This window comes from Bombina bombina, chromosome 6 (assembly GCF_027579735.1).
Source record: "Bombina bombina isolate aBomBom1 chromosome 6, aBomBom1.pri, whole genome shotgun sequence".
Classification (NCBI taxonomy): domain Eukaryota; kingdom Metazoa; phylum Chordata; class Amphibia; order Anura; family Bombinatoridae; genus Bombina; species Bombina bombina.
Genome location: NC_069504.1, coordinates 255,112,427 through 255,137,821, shown reverse-complemented (window position 1 = coordinate 255,137,821; position 25,395 = coordinate 255,112,427). Strand labels below are relative to the sequence as shown.

Sequence of the window (25,395 nt, the reverse complement as noted above, 5' to 3'; positions counted from 1 at the left end):
CTAGTTTATTTAATTGTATTTATTTGTAGGAATTGTATTTAAATAATTTATTGATAGTGTAGTGTTAGGTTAATTGTAGGTAATTGTAGGTAGTTTATTTAATTAATTTATTGATAGTGTAATGTTAGGTTTAATTGTAACTTAGGTTAGGATTTATTTTACAGGTAATTTTGTAATTATTTTAACTATTTAAGCTATTAAATAGTTCTTAACTATTTAATAGCTATTGTACCTGGTTAAAATAAATACAAAGTTACCTGTAAAATAAATATAAATCCTAAAATAGCTATAATATAATTATAATTTATATTGTAGCTATATTAGGATTTATTTTACAGGTAAGTATTTAGCTTTAAATAGGAATAATTTATTTAATAAGAGTTAATTAATTTCGTTAGATTAAAATTATATTTAATTTAGGGGGGTGTTAGTGTTAGGGTTAGACTTAGCTTTAGGGGTTAATACATTTATTAGAATAGCGGTGAGGTCCGGTCGGCAGATTAGGGGTTAATAAGTGTAGGCAGGTGGAGGCGACGTTGTGGGGGGCAGATTAGGGGTTAATAAATATAATATAGGGGTCGGCGGTGTTAGGGGCAGCAGATTAGGGGTACATAAGGATAACGTAGGTGGCGGCGCTTTGCGGTCGGCAGATTAGGGGTTAATAAGTGTAGGTAGGTGGAGGCGACATTGTGGGGGGCAGGTTAGGGGTTAATAAATATAATACAGGGGTCGGCGGTGTTAGGGGCAGCAGATTAGGGGTACATAAGTATAACGTAGGTGGCGGTCGGCAGATTAGGGGTTAAAAAAAAATAATCGAGAGGCGGCGATGTGGGGGGACCTCGGTTTAGGGGTACATAGGTAGTTTATGGGTGTTAGTGTACTTTAGAGCACAGTAGTTAAGAGCTTTATAAACCGGCGTTAGCCCAGAAAGCTCTTAACTACTGACTTTTTTCCTGCGGCTGGAGTTTTGTCGTTAGATGTCTAACGCTCACTTCAGACACGACTCTAAATACCGGAGTTAGAAAGATCCCACTGAAAAGATAGGATACGCAATTTACGTAAGGGGATCTGCGGTATGGAAAAGTCGCGGCTGAAAAGTGAGCGTTAGACCCTATTTTGAGTGACTCCAAATACCGGAGTTAGTCTAAAACCAGCGTTAGGAGCCTCTAACGCTGGTTTTCACGGCTAACGCCAAACTCCAAATCTAGGCCTATGAATCTTGTTTGCTGCAATTCTTTTGCAAAGGCCTCATTTGTTACCACCATTTGCCTCCCTTGGAGTCCATGCAAACTTCTTACTGGAGTAGACAAGTCTTGTTATTGTTATTTTATTAACAAAACATGCATTGTTTTACAGTTACATTTACAGAACAATTAGGTACAGATACAGAGCCAAGAGAGGCTTGTGAGTGCAAATTTCCAGAGTAAAATTATAGGAAAAGAGGAGATAAAAAATAGTACATTAAATTTGTATTTTTTATTTTTTTGTTAAGCATTATTATACACTATTAAATTCTCAAGATGTTTTATGTCCCTTTAACAACTCATTAATAGCTTGTTTTCTGAATCTTTAAATTCTTATTTTCACTTCATAATATAAAAATGCCTTAAGGATACATTTCCATATGCAATTATATTTGTATATCATGAACCGGGGTTACACAAGACTCCTTACAAAACTGGGAATGCTAAACTATACAAAATGTAGCTGAAATTGTTCCTTCTGCTTTCTGTAGTTCAAATCTAATGTGTGTGCACACAAGAAAAGACATTAGTTGAAAAAGAGAAAGATGTACAATGAATGTAAAAGCTCAGGGGCTCTGGCAATAGTCTAACACGTTTTGCACCCTCTCTGGTGCTTAATCATGGAATGTCAAATGTGTCAGGAATGGGATTTACAAACTCCTAAACTGAAAAACTTATTTTGGGATAACTTATCTGCTATAATGTGGGTAATAATGTATAATGTCAGGTGTTCTAATACAGGCTATAAATGTTAATATTTTGTTTTTAGCACAGATTGCAACAATTTGATTTTAACATCTCTGAAAATAGAAAAAGTAAGTAGTACCTCTTGCTGAATTGCGTCTAAACTTGCAATAAAATTGTTACTCTGTCCAGATAACGGTAGCAGATTATTTAGAGTTTTGTTAACTTCATCTTCAATCTGAAATGAAAATTCAAAACAAAAGTTACATTTTAATTTCAGCAAGTTTGGTGTGAGCAAAACTTTTGTATTTATACTTTTTTTAATGGCAACATAATAAGTGCATTATAGGGTGAACGCACTGGTAGCATAGGAGTCCGCCAAATTTTTTTCAGGGGTGTGGGGGTAGCAAAAACAAGGAAATCTGCACAGTGGTTGAAGATTATTTCAAATGCTACTAGTTCCAGAACAAAAGCTTACTAGTTTACCACTACAATATACATTTTGGAGTCACTATTTGCTAAACTTTAATACACATTTAAAAATGTATTTTTTGGGGTGTAATAAAATTAATATCTTTATGCAGACTTAAAATAGATTGAGCATATTATTGTATTTCTTAATTTACTTACGCCTAGATTACGAGTTTTGCGTTAGCCTTAAAATGCAGCGTTAAGGGGTCCTAACGCTGCTTTTTAATGCCCGCTGGTATTACAAGTTTGGCAGGTACAGGTGTACCGCTCACCTTTCTTCTACAAGTCGACTTTTCCATACTGCAAATCCCCTTACGTCAATTGCGTATCCTATCTTTTCTATGGGATTTGCCTAACTCTGGTATTACGAGTCTTGGAAGAAGTGAACAGTAGACCCTCTCCTGTCCAGACTCCTACCGCATTTAAAAGTCAGTAGTTAAGAGTTTTATGGGCTTTTTTTCATAATTTAGTTTATTGTATTTAATTGTAATTAATTTTAGGTAGTTTAGGTAATTTATTTAAGGATAGTGTAGTGTTAGGTGTAATTGTAACTTAGGTTAGGATTTATTTTACAGGTAATTTTGTACTTATTTTAGCTAGGTAGTTATTAAATATTTAAAAACTATTTAATAACTATTGTACCTAGTTAAAATAAATACAAAGTTGCCAGTAAAATAAAAATAAATCCTAAGCTAGCTACAATGTAATTATTAGTTATATTGTAGCTATCTTATGGTTTATTTTACAGGTAAGTATTTAGTTTTAAATAGGAATAATTTATTTAATTGTAGTTATTTTATTTAGATGTATTTAAATTATATTTAAATTTGGAGGGTGTTAGGTTTAGGGTTAGACTTAGGTTTAGGGGTTAATAACTTTATTATAGTAGCGGCGACGTTGGTGGTGGCAGATTAGGGGTTAATAAATGTAAGTAGGTGTCGGCGATGTTAGGGCAGGCAGATTAGAGGTTAATAAAAATTAACTAGTGTTTGCGAGGTGGGAGTGCGGCGGTTTAGGGGTTAATGCATTTATTAAAGTGGCGGCGATGTTATTAAAGTGGCAGCAGATTAGGGGTTAATAAGTGTAGTTAGGTTGCGGCGGCGTTGGGTTGGCAGATGAGTGGTTAATAACTATAATGTAGGTGTCGGCGATGTTGGGGGCAGCAGATTAGGGGTTCATAAGTATAATGTAGGTGGCGACGGTGTCCAGAGCGGCAGATTAGGGGTTAAAAGTATAATGCAGGTGGCGATGATGTCGGGGGCGGCGGATTAGGGGTTAATAAGTGTAAGATTAGGGGTGTTTAGACTCGGGGTTCATGTTAGGGTGTTAGGTGCAGACATATTTTTTATTTTCCCATAGGAAACAATGGGGCTGCGTTAGAAGCTGGACGCTGCTTTGTTTCCTATGGGGAAATCATGCACGAGCACGTTTTAGCCAGCTTACCGCTACCGTAAGCAACGCTGGTATTACAGTGAGATGTGGACCTAAATTTGCTCAACGCTCACTTTTCTGAGGCTAACGCAGCCATTCAGAAAACTTGTAATACCAGAGTTGTTTAAAGTGAGCGCTGGAAAAAAAAGGCTCGTTAGCAACGCAAGTCTTTACCGACAAAACTCGGAATCTAGCCGTTAGTGTTTCTTTGCTTATTTGACTTATTGCATTATACAGTTATTAAAAAATAAAAATAAAATCAATATTAAACACAAAAGAACCAACGTAAATTAAAATATAAAGCTTCAAACTGCTAACAATACACTATTTAAGATATGCAAAATATACATTTTTCTATTTGTGCTATTTGCAAAACTTTTAACAAATTATTCCCGTTTGTGAGTAGAAAGCCTCTGCCCAGAAAGTGTTAATTTAGAGCAGATTGCCATTGATGAAATATCTTATTCTTTGCTGGTGTTAAAGGGACACTGAAACCAAATTTTTTATTTCATGATTCAAATAGAGCATATACTTTTAAGCAACTTTCTAATTTACTCCTATTATAAATTGTTCTTCATTCTCTTTATATCTTTATTTGAAAAGCAATGTAAGTTAAGTTAGTTATCAACCTGGGTTGTGCTTGCTGATTGGTGGCTAAATGCACCCACCAGTAAACAAGTGCTGTCCAGTGTTCTGAACAACAAAGTGTCTGGATCCTTAGCTTAGATGCCTTCTGTTTCAAATAAAGATAGCAAGAGAACAAAGAAAAATTGATAATAGGAGTAAATTAGTAAGTTGCTTAAAACCGCATGCTCTATCTGAATCATGAAAGAAAAAAATTGGGTTTAGTATCCCTTTCAGAATGTTGGAAAAGTTTAAAAAAGCAGTGGGAGTGGAAATGCATATAACATGGAAGTCATGTGCAGAGTTTAGGATCACTGACACAATTCCCCTTCTACCACTTGTGCAGAGGACCTGAACATAGAAATAAATATATTAACCTTTACAATACTTCCTCAGCATGGTGGAGGGGGCGACACCTTGTGCAAAACTTTCTGCTTTCCATGAAGCTCACTCCCCACCACTGTACAATGTGTGCTGGGAATTAGAGTCCAGAACTGCAGAATTATAATAATGTGAGTGAAATAGTTAAAGGGACATTCCAGCCAAAATTGAAATCCACATGGATGCATTTCAGTTTTGAATAGAAGCATTATTGAATTAGCAAAAATGTTTCTTATAAAAGATATAGCTGTTTGAAAAGTGTATTTAAGTATGCACTGTGCACCAGCATTTTAAACACAGCATTTGCTCAGAGAGCCTAAGGTGCTTGTATCATCTGTTAATGACTCAATTTGTTAATTGCTTACATGATTCAAGTCCCACTGGTGCTCTAAGCAGCTGCAGTATTTAAAATGCGGGTGCTCTAAGAATGTCTAGCTATGCTTCACGTGCACATGCAGAGAAAAATGTTAACAATAAAACAGTGAAAACGTTTACTAGAAGCATTTTTGCCAATACATTTGCAAATATGTTACCATTCAAAGATGTAATTCATATATGTGCATTAACATTTTGACCGGAATGTCCCTTTAACTAAAAACTCCAGAGTGCTATTTATTTGCAAGAATGCTGTTCTTCTTTCTCTAAAACAGAGTTACATTCAGAGGGATAAAAAGAAAAAAAATGGCCATTCAACTGTCTTTTTTTATTCTGTAGTTTGTACTCCATGTGGGGAGAAAAATCAGGGAGGGGGGGAAATGCCCCCCTTGCCCCCCCCCACACTTTGTGGATGCCCATGACTGGTAGTCTTATTAAAGAGACACAAACATTGCAGCTTCCTGAAAAATGTCCTTTGAACCAATCAGGAGAAACTGCCAGTCACCACCTGTGTTCTCTTTGGAAGCTGCAATGCTTGTGCCTCCCAAGCGTGACTTTAGCTACCTGTTTAACCCCTTTTTAGGGGTTTAATACATTGGGTTCTATGTAGTGGATGCTGCTTTTGAGTTATTAGGTGCAGGCTTGCTCACAAGAGCCTGCTTACCACAAATTGCAACCTTTGCTTTGTAACCTCAATGCAACCTCTGAGGTTGTGGAGATAAATCCCCCCAAACTAGCTTGTTCTGGGTGAATGACAAGCCCTGCTCTTGCATGATTGGTCAAGTGAGAACAGGGGGCAGGGCTTCACAAGCACATGCATGTGCAATAGAAAATACAGGCAGCAAAGATGAGAGGACAGGTTCCCAAGCCAGATGCCTTGTCTGCGTCCCCAATAGTATTAGCATCATTAGGGTCAGACATCACAATAAAATCAAGCATTAAAGGGACACTGAACCCAATTTTTTTCTTTTGTGATTCAGATAGAGCATGCAATTTTAAGCAACTTTTTAATTTACTCCTATTATCAATTTTTCTTCGTTCTCTTGCTATCTTATTATTTGAAAAAGAAAGTCCAGAACCTTGGACAGCACTTTATTATTGGTGGATGAATTTATCCACTAATCAGCAAGAACAACCCAGGTTGTTGACAAAAATGGCCCGGCATTTAAACTTACATTCTTGCTTTTCAAATAAAGATACCAAGAGAATGAAGAACATTTGCTAATAGGAGTAAATTAGAAAGTTGCTTAAAATTGCATGCTCTATCTGAATCACAAAATAAAAAAATTGGGTTCAGTGTCCCTTTAACACCACTGTCATGCAAACCATACTGCTACTATACAAGTCAATGATTTATATTTTTGGTGCAAGTGCTAGTACGGTGTGTGCTACTGTATAGCACATTCATTTTACTCATGTAATAGATTTCTGTTAGGGATAACATAAATGTGTACTCAAGTAGTTGATTTTGTTTTTATCTATTTCTTGCTATACATTTTCCATGTAAGTTTAAGTGTATATATCAGAGTTGGGACAGTAAAGTAAAAAAATAAACAGTACAGTTGAAAAAAATAAAAAAATAAACAGTAGAGTTGGGACAGTAAAGTAAAAAAAAAAATTATAAACAACTTTCTAATTCACTTTTGTTATCAGATGTTCTTTTGGTATCCTTTGTTGGCTTAGAAGCGACAAAGTACTGCTGGGAGCTAGCTGGTAATTGGTAGTTGCACTCATATGCCTCTTGTCATTACCAGATTTGTCCACCTAGCTCCCAGTAGTGCATTACTGCACCTGAACTCATTTTTCAGCAAATAATACCAAGATAACAAAGTACATTTGATAAAAGTAAAATAGAAAGGTGTTTAAAGCTGTATCCTCCACCTGAATCCTGAAAGTTTACTTTCGACTTTACTGTCCCTTTCACACATAACACATACATAAACACTCAAACTTTTTTCTTCCAACCTCTCCTTGTCATATGCCTTATCTTTAAACAACCTCCCCAACACCTTTTTTTCTTATTAACCTCTAGTATCCACTTTAACACCTTCGCTACAAGGAATTTCAAAGAAGAACTTGCTTTTGCTATCATTCCATTTAAACAGAAATAGATATTTGTTTTTTTTTAATTTACATATCAAATTATTTTTTTTTTAAGCAAGGTATTAATCTAGGCTAATTTTAGTATATTTCATGCCACCATTTCACCACCAAATGCGATCATATAAAGAAAATCATTAACTTTTTCCCAAACTTTGGATTTATCACTAAAATTATTTACATACCGCTTGTGCAATCATGACACAAATGATTGTATAAGCTTCTCTGTGATCCCCTTTGTTCAGAAATAGCAGATATACACGGCTTTGCCATTGGTTTTTGGTAATTAGAAAGCTGCAAATTGCAGCTGCGCACAAACTTCTATTATTCCTGCCAGTGAAGGGGTTAATCAGGTAGCTTCTAAGGTTAATTTTAGCTGTAGTGTAGAGATTACCCTCCCACCTGACACCTCCCACCACTTGATCCCTCCCAAACAGCTCTCTCTACTCCCACACACTCATCCTCACCATCTTATGTACTGGCAAACAATCTGCCAGTATGCAGTTTAGGTCTTTTTTAATTATTATTATTATTTTTCTCCAATTTACTGATCCTCCTCAACCCTTCTACTTCCCCGATCTCTCCCGAACAGCTCTCTAGCACCCCCCCCTACTAATGGTGGCCATCTTTGGTACTGGCAAGATTCTGTCAGTACCTAATTTTTATATATATATATATATATATATATATATATATATATATATATATATATATATATATATATTTTTGTGTAAGTGGAAGATGTATATAGGGAAGGCGCTGGTTATAACCTCATCAAGAAAATATATAGGTGTAATTGCAGCCTTAGAGAGACTATCTAGGTGGTAAGGATCCCTACTATCCTATCACTAGGGATGGGCGAATGTGCAAATTTTCGAATTTCGAATGTAGAACGAATGTTATTACCGAAATTCGAATTCTAAATTCGAATGTCGATAAGAACGAATATTCTTAAAAATTCGAAAATCGAATGTTATTTACATTTTTCGAATGTCACTTTCGAATTCGAATGTTTATAATTATATCGAATGTCTACATTCGAAATTCAAATTTTTCGAATTCGAATATAAATTCGAATTTTTCGAATTCGAATATAAATTCGAATTTTTCGAATTCGAATATTGCATAATTCGAATATTACATTTAAAAGCATTAGAAATACTATTACAATCTAAATTCGAATTTTTCGAATTCGAATACACGTATTGCATAATTCGAATATTACATTTAAAGAAAAAGCATTAGAAATACTATTACAATCTAAATTCGAATTTTTCGAATTCGAATACACGTATTGCATAATTCGAATATTACATTTAAAGAAAAAGAATTAGAAATACTATTACAATCTAAATTCAAATTTTTCGAATTCGAATATTGCATAATTCGAATATTACATTTAAAGAAAAAGCATTAGAAATACTATTACAACCTAAATTCGAATTTTTCGAATTCGAATACACGTATTGCATAATTCGAATATTACATTTAAAGAAAAAGAATTAGAAATACTATTACAATCTAAATTCGAATTTTTCGAATTCGAATACACGTATTGCATAATTCGAATATTACATTTAAAGAAAAAGCATTAGAAATACTATTACAATCTAAATTCGAATTTTTCGAATTCGAATACACGTATTGCATAATTCGAATATTACATGTAAAGAAAAAGCATTAGAAATACTATTACAATCTAAATTCGAATTTTTCGAATTCGAATATTGCATAATTCGAATATTACATTTAAAGAAAAAGCATTAGAAATACTATTGCAATCTAAATTCGAATTTTTCGAATTCGAATATTTTCAAATGTAATCGTAAAATTCGAAACCGAATATTCGAAAATCGAATGTTAGAATGTTATGTAAACATTCGAAATTCGATTCGAACGAACGAATGTGTTAAAATTCGTGCCGTTTTTCGAATGTTGCGAAACATTCGCCCATCCCTACCTATCACCAGATAGAAAAGAGAAATTTTTATCTAAATATTAAGGGAAAGGGGAAAAGACAAACAATAGTGCATGCAAGGAAAAACTCTAGTGGCGCAACCTATATTGTGGTGTATAGCAACAATGAGCCTATCAATAAAATTAAAATATTAATCAACCTAGAATAATTCCACTGTTTTTACACCACATAATTCTGATTAATATTTTAATTTTATTGATAGGCTCATTGTAGCTATACACCACAATATAGGTTGCGCCACTAGAGTTTTTCCTTGCATGTACTATTGTTTGTCTTTTTCCCTTAATATTTAGATAAAATATATATATATTTGTTTATTTTTTTTCTGTAGTGTAGTGTTCCCCTTACGGCGATCAATAAAAATTAGGGCACCCCCCCATTCCACCACTGCTCTATAATGCAGCACTCCATCCCTCCTCCCTTCAAATTATTTTTCTGCAATGTAGGGCCATCCCACTTCCTCCTCCTTCCCTCTCTGCCGCTGGGTCACCTCCCTCGCCTCCCCTCCCACACCTCCCGTCGGCACCATCAGATGATCGTTACAGATGGTGACACACACAGTGTTATTGTCTATAACAATCAGACATCTGCCTTCATAAGGAACCAGAGCATTGATTGTGCTCTGTTTCCATATGCAGACAGATGCCTGCAGCTGTGATGTAAATCTTTGATATGCGGTACGAGGGGCTTTGTACCACATATTATACATCTTCGTCACATTGGGTTAAGGGGTTAAAGCTTTAAAGGTATTTGAAACACAATTTTTTTTCTTTCATGATTTAGAAAGAGCATGCAATTTTAAACAACTTTCTAATTTACTTTTATTATCTAATTTGCTTCATTCTCTTGATATCCTTTGCTGAAAAGCATATCTAGATAGCCTCAGTAGCTGCTGATTGGTGTCTGCACATAGATGCTTTGTGTAATTGGCTCATCCATGTGCAATACTATTTTTTCAACAAAAGATATCTAAAGAATAAAGCAAATTAGATAATAAAAGTAAATTGAAATGTTGTTTAAAATTGGATGAACCCGTGGACTGGATACACCTTACAAGAGAAATTGTATTCTTTATCTGAACCATGAAAAAAAAATTTGGGTTTCATGTCCCTTTAAGTTAACCTCAAATAATTTATTTCTATAGCATTTTAAGGTGTCTTTGAAAGCACAATAGCAAGCAATAATATTTAAAAGGACACTGAACCGAAATTATTTCTTCCGTGATTCAGATAGAGCATACTTTTTTAAGCAACTTTCTAATTTACTCCTATTATCAATTTTTCTTCATTCTCTTGCTATCTTTATTTGAAAAAGAAGGCATCTAAGCTAAGGAGCTAGCCAAATTTTGGTTCAGAACCATAGGCAGCACTTGTTTATTGGTGGGTGAATTTATCCACCAATCAGCAAGAACAACCCAGGTTGTTCACCAAAAATGGTCCGGCTTCTAAACTTACATTCATGCTTTTCAAATAAAGATACCAAGAGAATGAAGAAAATTTGATAATAGGGGGGATATTTATCAAAGGTCTGGCGGACCTGATCCGACAGTGCGGATCAGGTCCGCCAGACCTCGCTGAATGCGGAGAGCAATACGCTCCCCGTATTCAGCATTACACCAGCAGCTCTTGTGAGCTGCTGGTGCAACGCCGCCCCCTGTAGATTTGCGGCCAACCGGCCGCCAGCAAGGGGTGTCAATCAACCCAATCGTACTCGATCGGGTTGATTTTCAGCGATCTCTGTCCGCCTGCTCAGAGCAGGCGGACAGGTTATGGAGCAGCGGTCTTTAGACCGCTGCTTTATAACTGCTGTTTCTGGCGAGCCTGCAGGGCCCCTAGGAGTAAATTAGAAATTTTCCTAAAATTACATGCTCTATCTGAATAACGAAAGAAAAAATTTGGGTTCAGTATCCCTTTAATACCAGGGTTTCAAAAGCAATAAAAGATAAGGCAGCATTTTGGATTGTGCACTAGTGCAAAGCTAAACCAATGATTAACAATTATCAACTGCACTCAACAAGCCCGTAGTTAGCTTTGGTCCGAAATGTATAAATGACACGCTATATGAATAAGAGTATGCAATATTTGCATTACAACATCCCTTTAAATAAAGCAGCTGTTTTTGTCAGTCAAAACTATAATTGTGGCAGATAATAAACACATATACTTTAAACTTGAGCCCTTAAAGGGACATAAAATCCAAAAGTGTTCTTTGATGATTCAAATAGAGCATACAAATAAACAACTTTGCAATCTACTTCTATTATATAATTTGCTAAATTCTCTTGGTGTCCTTTGTTTAAGAGTTTAAGAAGCAGCAGTGCACTACTGGGAGCTATCTGAACACATCAGGTGAACAAATAAAAAAGGCATATATGTGTAGCCACCAATCAGCAGCTCCTGAATCTACCTATGTATCCTTTTCATCATAGGATACCAAGCGAACAAAAAAAAATTAGATACCAGAAGTAAATGTGGAAAGTTGTTTAAAATCATATGCTCTATATGAATCATGAAAGAAAAAAATTGTGTTTCATGTCCCTTTAATGTCAGATATCTGGCCTAATAGGAACAATGCAACAAGACAAAAAGCAGAATAGCTTAACGTGTTAATAGCAACATGGACATAGTAATATGAGGATTCTAAAGCCACATATCATGTTTTAAAACCATTTCAAACTGCAGCTACTTGAATGTGCACCTTTTTCATGTTTTATCCAAAAAGATAACATATTAATGTCACCTTATTTACAGTATCTGAACTCTGACATCATAGGTTGCTAAATAAATATATAATTTTTTTTTATCATTAATGCAGTTATCTAGTTATCTACAACAGGTCAGTATTTAGCTTTCTACCAGTAGACTACCAATTAACATCTTCCTTTCTGGGCATAGTTGTTTTAAAAGGACAATTTTTCCCAAAGATTTTCTTTACTTTAATTTGTTCCCAATTATCTATTTTACCTGCTGGAGTGTATTAAATTGTTTACAAGTAGCCCGTTTACACTAATTTCAGCATTTTAAATAGCTGATTTAGCCTGTGGTATCCCCACTTAAACTGAAAGTTTCTATACTTAAAGGGCCACTAAACTCAAAATCTTTCTTTCGTGATTCAGATAGAACATACAAATTTAAACAACATTACAATTTACTTCTATTATTTATTTTGCTTCATTTTTTAGATATCCTTATTTGAAGAAAAAGCAATGCACATGGGTGAGCCAATCACATGAGGCTTATATGTGCAGCAACCAATCAGCAGCTACTGAGCATATCTAGATATGCTTTTCAGCAAATAATATCAAGAGAATAAAACAAATTAGATAATAGAAGTAAATTAGAAAGATGTTTAAAAATGTATTCTCTTTCTAAATCATGAAAGAAAAAATGTGGGTTTCATGTCTCTTTAAGGGGACATGAAGCCCAAATATTCATAATTTAGGTAGTACATACAATTTTTTTTTCACAACAAGCTTTATTGAAAAGTCATTTTCATGTGTACAATAAAAGGAAACAGCTTGTACCACCAACAGTCTAGAGTCTACAATATTTGCATTCTTGATAATGAAAAGACAGTTCTTATGGCTGAATAACAAACATAATATTACAACAGGTTCTCAAACTGCTCAAACAAACTGATAATTTAAGAGTTAAAGCTCACATGTTTCTACTTTGAGCTTAGCTTTTTTATATTTTCTTTAAACAGATATCAGTTTAATAAAATATATATATCTTAAACCGTGTGTCAGGTATTAAAAGAGAATATGAGAGTACAAAAGTACAAGAGGGAAGAGAAGGGGAGAGGGGAAGAAAGAGAAGTTGTGTCAGGTCCATGGCCTATTTAGTGATTATATACATAGGATTTTGTTTATCAGAGGGGAGTATCCCCTCAAGTGCTCAGCATCATTTCATGGGTGCCAATTTGATTGAATTTGTGGTAATTAAATCTTTCTAATAGTAACAAATCATCAACTGAGGACATCCATTCCTCAATAGTTGGTACTTCTTTTGCTTTCCATTTTTTGTGAATGAGCTTTTTAGCTCCTGTGAGCATTATCAGGAGAAGGGCTCATGTGTGTGTTTCTTTGATTCTAGGGAGATGGAGGAAGAGTATTGTTTCTGGTGAGTTTGGTATTAGTATTTGTAGTTTGTCAGATATAAGGCCAATTACATCCAACCGAAAACCCTGGAGTCTCAAACATGACCAACAAATGTGGATAAGTGAGCCAGGCTCACCACAGCCTCTCCAACACAAAGGACTTGCCATTTAGAAATATCTATGTAGTCTTACTGGGGTAAGATATCACCTGCTTATGAGTTTGAGCTGTATTTCTTGGACAGTGGCTGATATTGATGAGCGTTTTGCTAGTGCAAATCATTTAAGCCAGGCCTCACTATCTATATCATAATTAAGGTCTCTGTTCCAGGCTATGGTGTATATTGGCAGTTGTATGTCTGGGGGTAGAAGTAGAATCTTGTATACAAGGGAAATCAGTCGACTCAGAGGGTTATTCGTTGTGCATAAATGTTCGAATGGAGAGAGTTTTCTTATAAAGTTTTCATTGTTTGTATGGTGTGCTAGGTAATGGGATAGCTGATTGTATCGCATCCAAGAGGAAAAAATGTCCCTGTATGTTTCAGTCATATGTTGTTGTGAGCGCAGTCGTCCGTTTTCGATCGCAAAATGCAGGGTATCTGTCCTTAGGCTATAAGGTTTGCTCATACGTAATCCCAGTCTATGATATGGAAATTTGGGATTTTCTGTGATGGGTAGTAGTGGCGATTGTTTAGGAGATATGTGCGTGCTTCTGGATATTAGTTTATCCCATTCAGGCAAAATTTACATAATTTACATAAGTTACATAATTTAAAATATTTGACCATCTAGTCTGACCCATGCTGTGGCAATATTACATGCCTGTAATTAGCCAGGTCCGGAAATCCCAGCCCTCCTCTATCTCTGGAGAGATACATTGTTTTTCTAGGGGCACTTGGTTTCGTTCCCATCCATACAAACTGCTCTATGATTCTTTGTAGTTGAGGCAAATAGTCTCTTGGGAGGGGGATTGGGACTGTCTTTAAAATGTATAGGATATGTGGCAGAATGTTCATTTTAATCACCCCTATTTTTCCAAGCCACGAAAGTGGTTTATTTTTCCATGAGGAGAGTTCTCTAACTATTTTCTCCATTAGTAATTATTTTTGTATAAGTATTTTGCGGGGGATTTCCATAGCGCCGGTATTACAGGTTGTGCGGTGAGGCTAAAATGCTTGCGTTTTGCGCCACAAAAATGTTTCACAAAACGCATAACTAAACTGTTACAAAGTACACTAACACCCATTAACTACCTATTAACCCCTAAACCGGGTGCCCCCCCGCATCGCAAACACTATTTAAAACTTATTAACCCCTAATCTGCCATTTACGACATCGCTGCCACTAATAAAAGTTATTAACCCCTATTCGGCCGCTCCCCGACATCCCCACCACTATAATAAAGTTATCAACTCCTATTCCCCCGCACCCCAACATCGCCGACACTATAATAAAGCTATTAACCCCTATTCCGCCACTCCCCGACATCGCTGCCAATAAATAAAGTTATTAACCCCTAAACCTCTACCATCACTGACACTAAATAAACCTAATAACCCCTAAACCGCCAGCCCACCACAACGCAAAAAATGTAATTAAACTAATAACCCCTAAACCTAACAACCCCCTAACTTTTAATTAAAATTACAATATCCCTATCTTAAAATAAATAAAAACTTACCTGTGAAATTTAAAAAACCTATGTTTAAACTAACAATTAAATTAACATAACTATTATACTAAAATTAAAATAACTACCAATTAAATAAACTAAATTGCACATACTGGGAGCTAACACTACATACTAACACTACTAAGACTAAATGTCTAAAATTACAAAAGTTAAAAAATACTAAATTACAAAAAATAACAAAAACACAAAATTGTGAAAAATAACAAACGAAATTATCCAAAATTAAAACAATTACACCTAATCTAATAGCCGTATAAAAATAAAAAAGCCCAGCCAAAATAAAAAAAAACCTAGCCTACAATAAACTACCAATAGCCCTTAAAAGGGCCTTTTGTAGGGCATTGCCCTAAAGAAATCAGCTCTTTTACCTATAAAAAAAATGCAAAGACCCCCCAACAGTAAAACCCACCACCCAACCAACCCTCCAAAATAAAAAACCTAACTCTAACAAAAACCTAAGCTACCCATTGCCCTGAAAAGGGCATTTGTATGGGCATTGCCCTTAAAAGGACACTGAGCTCTTTTAAAAAGCCCAAACCCTAATCTAAAAAAAAACCCACCCAAGAAAAGTTAAAAAAAACACTAACCGCCGACCGTCCACTTACAGTTTCTGAAGTCCAGACATCCAGGTGGCGAGAAGTCTTCATCCAGGCGGCGAGGTCTTCATCCATCCAGGCGGGGTCTTTTATCTTCATCCAGGCGGCATCTTCTATCTTCATCCCGGCGGCGTCTTCTATCTTAATCCTGGCGGCGCGGAGCTGGTCCTTGAAGACATCTGGTGCAGAGCGTCCTCTTCATAGGGTTACCGCCATACACTGAATCTTTAATGCAAGGGAGCCTTTTCAAAATGGCATCCCTTGCATTCCTATTGGCTGATTTGATTTTTGAAATTCAAATCAGCCAATAGGATGAGAGCTACTGAAATTCTTTTGGCTGATTTGAATAGCCTATAGAATTTCAGTAGCTCTCATCCTATTGGCTGATTTGAATTGCCAATAGGATTTCAGTAGCTTTCATCCTATTGGCTGATTTGAATTTCAAAAATCAAATCAGCCAATAGGAAAGCAAGGGATGCCATTATGAAAAGGCTCCCTTGCATTGAAGATTCAATGTTCGGCGATGACCGTATGAAGAGGATGCTCCGTGTCGTATGTCTTCAAGGATGGGCCCGCTCCGGGCCGCCGGGGTAAAGATAGAAGATGCTGAGAAGAGGGCCAACTGCACTCTCTCAGCCTGGGTATAATTTAGCAACTGTAGTACCTTGGAGGTGTTATCCCGGGCCTCTCTGCCTGGAACAAAGCCCACCTGGTCGGTCGAGATTAGATTTGGAAGGTATTTATTTAGGCGTTATACCAGAACCTTGGCTAAAATTTTGACGTCTGTATTCAACAATGATATGGGCCTAACATTTTCAGGGGTATTAGGAGTTTTTCCAGGTTTGTGGATGATTGCAATATGTGCTTCCAACATTGAACAAGTAAGTTGGGAGTTATTGTTCAAGTTGTTGAAAAGTTGGAGCAGTAAAGGGGCTAGGGGGTTAAGGAAAGTTTTATAATATTGTGGGGTAAACCCATCTGGGCCAGGACTTTTCCCATTTGGTAAATCTTTAATCGTTTGGGATAATTCCTCTAAAAAAATGGCCACATCTAGACTACCTATATCTACTTGATCTAACTGTGGTAGGTCTATTGTAGCTAGATATGCTGCTATAGTTTGAGAACATACAATTTTAAACAACTTTCTAGTTTACTTATATTATCAAATTTGCTTCAATATCTAGGTATCATTTGTTGAAGGAGCAGCAATGCTCTATTGGTTTCTAAACTGAACTCATGGGTGAGCCAGTGACAATTGGTATATATATATATGCAGCTACCAATCAGCAGCTAGAACCTAGGTTCTTTGCTGCTCCTGAGCTTCCTACATAAACCTTTCAGCAAATGATAACAAGAGAAGGAAGCAAATTAAATAATAGAAGTAAATTGGAAAGTTGTTTAAAATTGTATATTCTACCTAAATCCTGAAAGAAACATTATATGGTTTCATGTCCCTTTAAGTCCAGGCTATTAACAGGCTATGTAAACACATCCAGCAGAAGAAATTACACTCCCAGTGGGGTGTAGACGAGATAACTAATAACATTATAATTTTCAATTGTTCTCTCTAAGTATTGAGCTATGGTTTACTGACAAATATAAGATAAGGATGCACGTGTGTGTACACAAGGTGATAATATAATGAGGTGATTTTACCTGCAAGCTCAGCCCATTGTAATAGGCTGTGACTTCAAAGCACAAAACCAGCTATTTCATATGCACAAATAAACCCGAAAATGCAATTTGTCATACATTTTATACTTTGCAGCTGGTGTAATTAGTAATTGGAAATACATTATTGGAAAAAACTATTTTACACATTATTATACCAAACATACCTTTGATTTATAAACAGCTCCTAAAATGCCTGCTGTTACTTGCAGCGCCAGAATCAGGAACAATCCAATAAAGAACTAGAATAAAAAATAAAAAAACAATAGATTTTTAAATCCTAACATGTGTAGGAAGTGTCAATGGCCTCTATTTATGAAAGGTCTTGCGGACCTGATCCGACAGTGTGGATCTGGTCCGCAAGACCTCGCTGAATGTGGAGAGCAATACGCTCTCCGTATTCAGCCTTGCACCAGCAGCTCACAAGAGCTGCTGGTGCAACGCCGCCCCCTGCTGACTCGCGGCCAATCGGCCGCCAGCAGGGAGGTGTCAATCAACCCGATCGTATTCGTGCTCTGAGCAGACGGACAGGGTTATGGAGCAGTGGTCTTTAGACCGCTGCTTCATAACTGCTGTTTCTGGCGAGCCTGAAGACTCGCCAGAAACACGGGCCATCAAGCTCCATTTGGAGCTTGATAGATAGGCCCCATTGTGTATAATATCTTAAATAATGTTAAAAATACACATAAATTAATACTTGATTATTAATTGGAATCATTAACAATTAAATGATAATTCTAACTGACCAGAAGCAGCAGACACTTGCTTTCCTTTATGGCTCCACAGCATCCAAAAAATCCAAGGACCATGATTATGGCACCCACAGCAATCATAAGGTCTATAGCTGGAAGCATATTATCCCCAAGTTCCTAAGAAAAGCAGAAAGAGAGATATGTTAATATAATTTATTGTGACATAGATGCAAACATTTGAGGATATTTATTTTTTATACCTTTCTCATGTTACACATGAACTGTTATCTGTTACACGCAACCAACACATTAAACACATAATAACTAAAACTACGGTCCCCAAGTAATAGGAATCTGTAATGTCACAGATAGTTTGGGGATCCATCCCCCAGTACGCCTCTAGAGAGAGTCTGCATTCTGGAGGTTACATTTAAATTCAGGTGTCACCTCAATATCAACAGTAAAGGAACATGAAAGTCACTATCATGCTGGGATATGCAAACTGTGCTAAAAAGTCTGTTTTACATTTATTTATTTATTTTTTACATGTTATCTTTTCTGTATACACTTGCAGTGAGCTGATTGGGATGTATGACTGAGTGGCTAAGATTGCGCTGAGTTCTACAGAATGTGATGTACATCTTTCCAAGCTCACTGTTAAAGCCTAAAACAGACTTTTTTTTAACATTTTGGAGCAATGCATTCACGGTAGTAGGCAGGTGCTGTATAGACACAGCTTACTACTATAGTTTAATGTCCATTTAATATACAGATGTTAAACACTGAAATTAATTGAATACAACATTAATTCCAGTTCCTTTCTTATAACATATCAATTTAGTCCCATAGAATGACCACCAATAAGAAACACCTAAATTCTCTGTCCATTAAACCAAAATTTAACCTCTCCTCTAGATCTCCTTCATAACAAAGTCCTAATGTAACCATAATTTACCACAAATACAACCCCAATACCATAACCAACACCCCACGCAATTAAAATCTCATATATGCAATGAAGGTCTCATACATTAGGCTTCAATGACAATAGAAGAATGAGGGTTGAGGAAGGAATGTGCATTATAATTGGACACAGTATGCAATGAGTGGGAGTTATTCATTACAGTGGATGTGCATGTTTGCAGGAAGGCCCCACATGGTGAGAAGGTTGTCTTAGTTTTGGTTAGGGATTTGAAAGCCATTATTATATCTAAAAACAGCAAAACAACTAATCAAACAAAGATACCCAGAATGGCATTATCTGGCCTTGGTTGCTTGACAGTGGGTTATAAGTCCAGGTAAAGAATAATGGGGATAACAAATAGTATATGACAATACAATGTAGCCCAATGTAAGTGTAAAGATGGTATTAAATAGAAATAAAAAGGATCCATAACCAGAGCTGCTGCTTCCTGCCTCAATCCCTCCCCAGATTGCACTGTATTGGTCAAATAATGGTGGTTCTAACCTCTCATGAAAGATGTTGAAAGTCCAACTGGTTCTTTGGACCAGCAATATGGATAAACCTCAAAGTGGAGAATCACAATACTAAAGTATGTAAATACAATTACTTAAATCCAGGGAATGAGGGGCATATATTTGATTGTTTTTATTGGAATATAAACTAATCTGGACAACACATTAGATCCAGCAATATGATTTTATAAATGTAAATATATATGAAACAACTCAAGATCACTTGGCTCAAGCCGAGTTACTTCGAACTGTTTTAAACATTTTTTTTCACATTTATAAAAACATATTCTTGGATCTATTTTGTATTATCCCGATGAGTTTATACTCAAATAAAGATGATTGAATCTACATTCCTTCCTTGAATGTAACCTGTAGCATTTATATACTTCACTATTGAGATTCTCCACTTTGAAGTTTATCCATACTGCTGGGAGGTCAGCGCCTCCTTGTTTGACCAATGGATAATAGGCCCTAGGCAATGGATGGGGGATTGCTGAATGCTGACTATACACATTTTGATTGTAGTTGTAGTGTGCAGTAGTAGTACAGTAGTGTTTGGCTGTTTGGTAGGTTGAATCGTGGCAAATGGGTGCCATAGTTGGGGAGGTTTCATAATACGGTGAGTCAGGGACAGAACTACTACTGGTGCAGCAGATCCAGTGGCACAAGGGCCCATGTGTGGGGAGCCCACAGCAGCCATTTGTCTTTACAAATCATTATATAGAGAAGCATATATATTATTACTAGTGCTCATTACTGAGTTACATTGGGGGATCAAAACATTTTTGCACCGGGCCCTCTGTGGTTAGTGTCAGGAGAAGAATGCATTAGGTGTTGTGGGTGCTGTCACAGCAGGTAGTTACTATGTGTAGTGATGCTAATATAGCATTATTCCATATCTTTTGCTTGAATTCTGATGGTAATTATGTTATTTCAAAATGGTATGGAATGCAAGAATATTCAAATTAGAAAAAAAAAACATCAATTAAAAATGAAAAGTGAAAGTTTCTTTATGTGATTTTCCCCCCTTTAAATAAAATGTTACATTTTAAAAACATTTTACAACAGTTGATTAAAAAAAACTTTTGAAACTGCTACATGAGCATTCAACAAATAATTTTAGATATATCTGTCTATAGAAACAACTAAGGAGTTGAGGCATCACACCCCAAATGCCCCATCTTACTTAAAGGGACATACAAGTGCATAAACAAATGCTCTAATGTAATAGAGCATTGTATTATTGCTCTTTTGCTTGCATATAACTATGGATTTAACCACTTCTTGTTTAAACACATTGATAAAAATCAGCTCCAGTGCAGCAATGCATTACTGGGAGCTAGCTGGTGATTGTTGACTATACACATATGACTCGTCATTGGTATTTCAGATGTGTTTATCTAGCTCACAGTAGTCCATTGTTGCTCTGGATTGGAATTTAACCATGTGTTTAACCCCTTATCAGAAGTTAAACACATAATTATATACAAGCATTAGTGCATTACTAAAATGCTCTAACACATTATAACATTTTGTTTTGCACTTTTATGTCCCTTTAATATTAGCATCGGGGAGGGAGGATCAATTAATTATATATTATCAGAACAATAATGTTCCAACATTGTTAACTTCTTTTAATATTAAATGTAGGAATTATAGGTATTTTAAGAAAATGTCATTGATATCTAGAACAAGACGTATTAGATTCAGTGACATTTTGTTGTGCAACTTGAATATTGGCTTAAATAACAATTATATATATATATATATATATATATATATATATATATATATATATATATATTGTAATAGGAAAGAGGAAATCAATACGTGTAAATCCACGCGCAGATAAAATCTTTACATATGGGGGCCTATTTATCAAAGGTCCGACAGTGCGGATCAGTTCCGCAAGACCTCGCTGAATGCGGAGAGCAATACGTTCTCCGTATTCAGCATTGCACCAGCAGCTCACAAGAGCTGCTGGTGCAATGCCACCCCCTGCAGACTCGTGGCCAATGGGCCGCCAGCAGGGAGGTGTCAATCAACCCGATCGTACTCGATCGGGTTGAATTCCGGTGATTCCTGTCCACCTCATCAGAGCAGGCGGACAGGGTTATGGAGCAGCGGTCTTTAGAAACACGGGTCCACAAGCTCCGTTCGGAGCTTGATAAATGGGCCCCATAGTGTATATCAGCATATATCTAATTGTAAGAGTATATACCACTAGTATCTAACTTTAAAAATATATAAGTTCTTAATAGTCCAGTGTTGAATTAGGATGAGATATAGATGGTGATCTTCTTACCAGATATTACCCCAATCATATGAGGTAATGTATGCACTCAAAAGAAAATAGGGACACTTCTCCTGTATTCTCCCTGTGCTGCTCCCTGGCCTGTCAACTATCGTCAAGATAAGTTCTGTATCGTCAAGATAAGTTCTGTACACCCACTCAAGTTATCCTTACGCAAAGAAGTGGATCACACTTCGAAACGGGTAAGGATAACTTGAGTGGGTGTATAGAACTTATCTTGACTATACCGGCAACTGATAGTGGCCATTTACCAAAGTTTACTTTTGGGTTTTCTGTAACATTTGTATTTTTATTTTTCTGCATTTTACACAAAAGATTGATTTTTATGGTATTGCCAACCCTGGGTTTATAAACACCTATTAGGCTATATTATACTATATGGGACTATATTACTGTACCCGTTATACTGTTTTATACACAACCAACATACAAAGAAGGTTTGTAAAGATTCCTGTTGAACACACACCCCGTAGATCGGAGGCAGTTTAAACGGCCAGTAAAGGCTCCACAGGACTTAAACACCTATGTTTTTATGCTTGAATGCTTACCTCATTAAGGATTGAGGGTTATAAATGTAAGTGTAAATCTTTTTACTTAATACAGTAATAAATACGTTTTAATACAGAGTTACGCTATGTGATCTCTTCTTTTCCTTTTATGATATTCCATTGAGACCTTCTACCTCAATCATACTCTTGGAGGATACAAAGATACAAAGCCACAGGGAATAAAAGCTGGAAGTTTCTACCAAAGAGTTTGGAGTACCCCTTAAACAGCAGCCTGGTTTAAGAATAGACCTAGGATTAAAATCCACAGAATCACAGGCCAAGGGAGCAGCACAGAGAGAATACAGGAGAAGTGTCCCTATTTTCTTTCGAGCGCATACATTACCTCATATGATTGGGGTAATATCTGGTAAGAAGATCACCATCTATTTCCTATCCTAATCCAACACTGGACTATTAAGAACTTATATAATTCTTAAAGTTAGATACTAGTGGTATATACTCTTACAATTGGATATATACACTATATGTAAAGATTTTATCTGTGCGCGGATTTACACGTATTGATTTCCTCTTTAATATTACGATTTCTAACAGTGTTAAGGGTTCACTGTATCAATCACATGCAGCACGATTAGACATATAAACACCATCCACCAATTAGGATATTTGTTTCTCTTACCCATACAAATAGACGGGGTTGATACAGAGTAATATTGAATTTACGACCAATAAGTTTTACTACATATTGGTCAAGATTTGTTGAAGTTGTAGCACTGGTGACCTACCTTTAATTAAAAATATATATATATAAATTAGTAAAAATATTAGGTCCACAGGATGTTCGGATGTTATCCCATTATCTTTACTAAGCAGGCAAGTCTGAGCTTCTCTGTTTGATTATTTTTCCTTAAATGTACCTTGATACTCATATATATATATATATATATATATATATATATATATATATATATATATACATACCATTTATGTAATTAAAGTGGTTATGTGGTTATACTATAAAATCAGTATTGATTTAAAATAATGAAAAATAAAGTAGCGATACTGTTATAAACTGTTTACCTTCTGGGCATCTTTGCTGACACGTAGCCATATGGAAATACCCAAAATTATACATCCACAGACCTAGAAAATAAGAATACATTTTTTTATTGGTACGTAACATAGAAGCTTATCAGGGAAACTGCTCATAATTATATAAACAAGTAAAACTGTACAATTATAATGATGTAAACATGTTCAGGTTCTAATCAAAAATAGTTTCTTGTATACCTTAACCAGTTACTTAGCCCTACGGAGTAGTTGCTATATATTTTATATATATATATATATAATGTTGCAGACCAGCAACATGTATTTCTTATTTTCATTGATGTGGTTAATAAGTTCAAACACTGGTTAAACAATCACTGTGTATAATGTTGCAGTATGAAGGTTCAGAATCCTGCAGAAATTTTAACTAGAGTTAAAAATAAAAAATATTGAAAGTACATTGTAAGTTTTTTAAGTATACATTTTATTTTGAATGTACATTATTGAGTTTTATATCACTTTATCACAACACAGTGTGATTGATTGTATGGTGAGTGCAGATGTTCCCTACTTGTTTTTGCAGTTTATTTACGTGCATCTCCAGTATAGTGCTTAGACTATGGCGAAAGACCAGGGCAAAGGTAATAGTGACCACACCAATTAAAACACTGACAAGCAATGCATCAGATGGGCATTTTCTGGGCAATTTCTTAGTTACTATGGAAACCTTGAAACCTATGTATTACACCTATTGCTCCAGTTCTATCTATTGACAATCCCAGCCTGGTACTGTGATATAAACTTGATGAGAATCATAATCGTATGTCAAACATTTTATATGTGCTTATTATTGTATTAGAAAAGGAGGTTCATTAAAATGTTATCATATCATTCGTAAATTGAATATTGTGCATCTCATCAACCTCTAGACATTAACGATCAGTGTGGACTGTAAAAACAAGGCACTATGCATGTGGCGATTCATAAAATATATTCAATACATTTATTTTTACATCCCATTTCCAATGCTAGTGTTCAAAGTTTAGTTCTTTTTATTAGACCAGGTACATTCAACAACTGAGAGGGTTGTCGGGTGATATATAGTGATAAGCCCAGCCCATTGGAAGCTCACGGCTGTTGTCATTGGCCCATGACCGAATGTAATGTAAACATAATACTTTGAGTCTTAAGAGCTATTTAACATTAGTCCCCCAGCTGTCTCCCAGCGATTCCATTTATTTTAGTTATTTTAGATTGCCATTAGAGACTGATTTTTTTCTACGGACATAATGTGTATTCTTTCTCGTATGAGTTTTTTGTTAGGCGCGCCCAATGCGGGCGGGCCTATTGTCATTAACAACCACTTTCACCATCGGATTGGTTTTCAAACAACCGCCTTCACATACATCGACCGTGATAGGAGGAGGGTACCTAGTGTTAAATCATGGTGTTTAGTTTAATTGCACTGTTATTATTATTATTATTATTATCGGTTATTTGTAGAGCGCCAACAAATTCCGCAGCGCTATTAACAAAGGCGGAGTACAAAAAAACAGTTATAGGGATCAAATTGGTAGAGGGCCCTGCCAAGAGTTGCACTGTTGTCGTCAGTTCTTGAGAAGGTGATCAACAAACAGCTGGACTCTTAAGCTTACATGCTAGGGGGGTTCAGGGGATAGCAATGGAGGAGAGGAACTGGTATAAAGAAAGGTTAGCATAGGTTGTATGCATCCCTGAACAGTAGAGTCTTTAGGGAGCACTTGAAGCTTTTAAAACTAGAGGAGAGTCTTGGAGAGCGAGGCAGAGAGATCCACAAGATGGGAGCCAGTCTGGAGAAGTCCTGTAAACGGGAGTGTGATGAGGTGACAAGAGAGGATGAGAGTAGGAGGTCGTAAGCAGAGCGAAGGGGACGGGAGGGAGAGTATCTGGAGACAAGGTCTGAGATATAGGGGGGGAACAGTGCAGTTGAGGGCTTTGTATGTCAGAGTGAGAATTTTGAAGATGGACCCGC

At 36.1% G+C, this 25,395-nt stretch overlaps 1 protein-coding gene across 1 annotated transcript in view; it reads right to left on the bottom strand.

Annotated features, from left to right (window-relative positions):
- The window catches only part of TSPAN8 (tetraspanin 8), a 203,838-nt gene that overhangs the window by 15,041 nt on the left and 163,402 nt on the right, over nucleotides 1–25,395 (bottom strand). The window contains exons 4-7 of the mRNA XM_053719791.1: nucleotides 23,415–23,477; nucleotides 18,090–18,212; nucleotides 17,511–17,585; nucleotides 2,071–2,166 (exon numbers count right to left, since the gene is read on the bottom strand). Coding sequence (XP_053575766.1) covers nucleotides 2,071–2,166; nucleotides 17,511–17,585; nucleotides 18,090–18,212; nucleotides 23,415–23,477 — 357 coding nt within the window. The remainder of the gene's footprint in view (nucleotides 1–2,070; nucleotides 2,167–17,510; nucleotides 17,586–18,089; nucleotides 18,213–23,414; nucleotides 23,478–25,395) is intronic.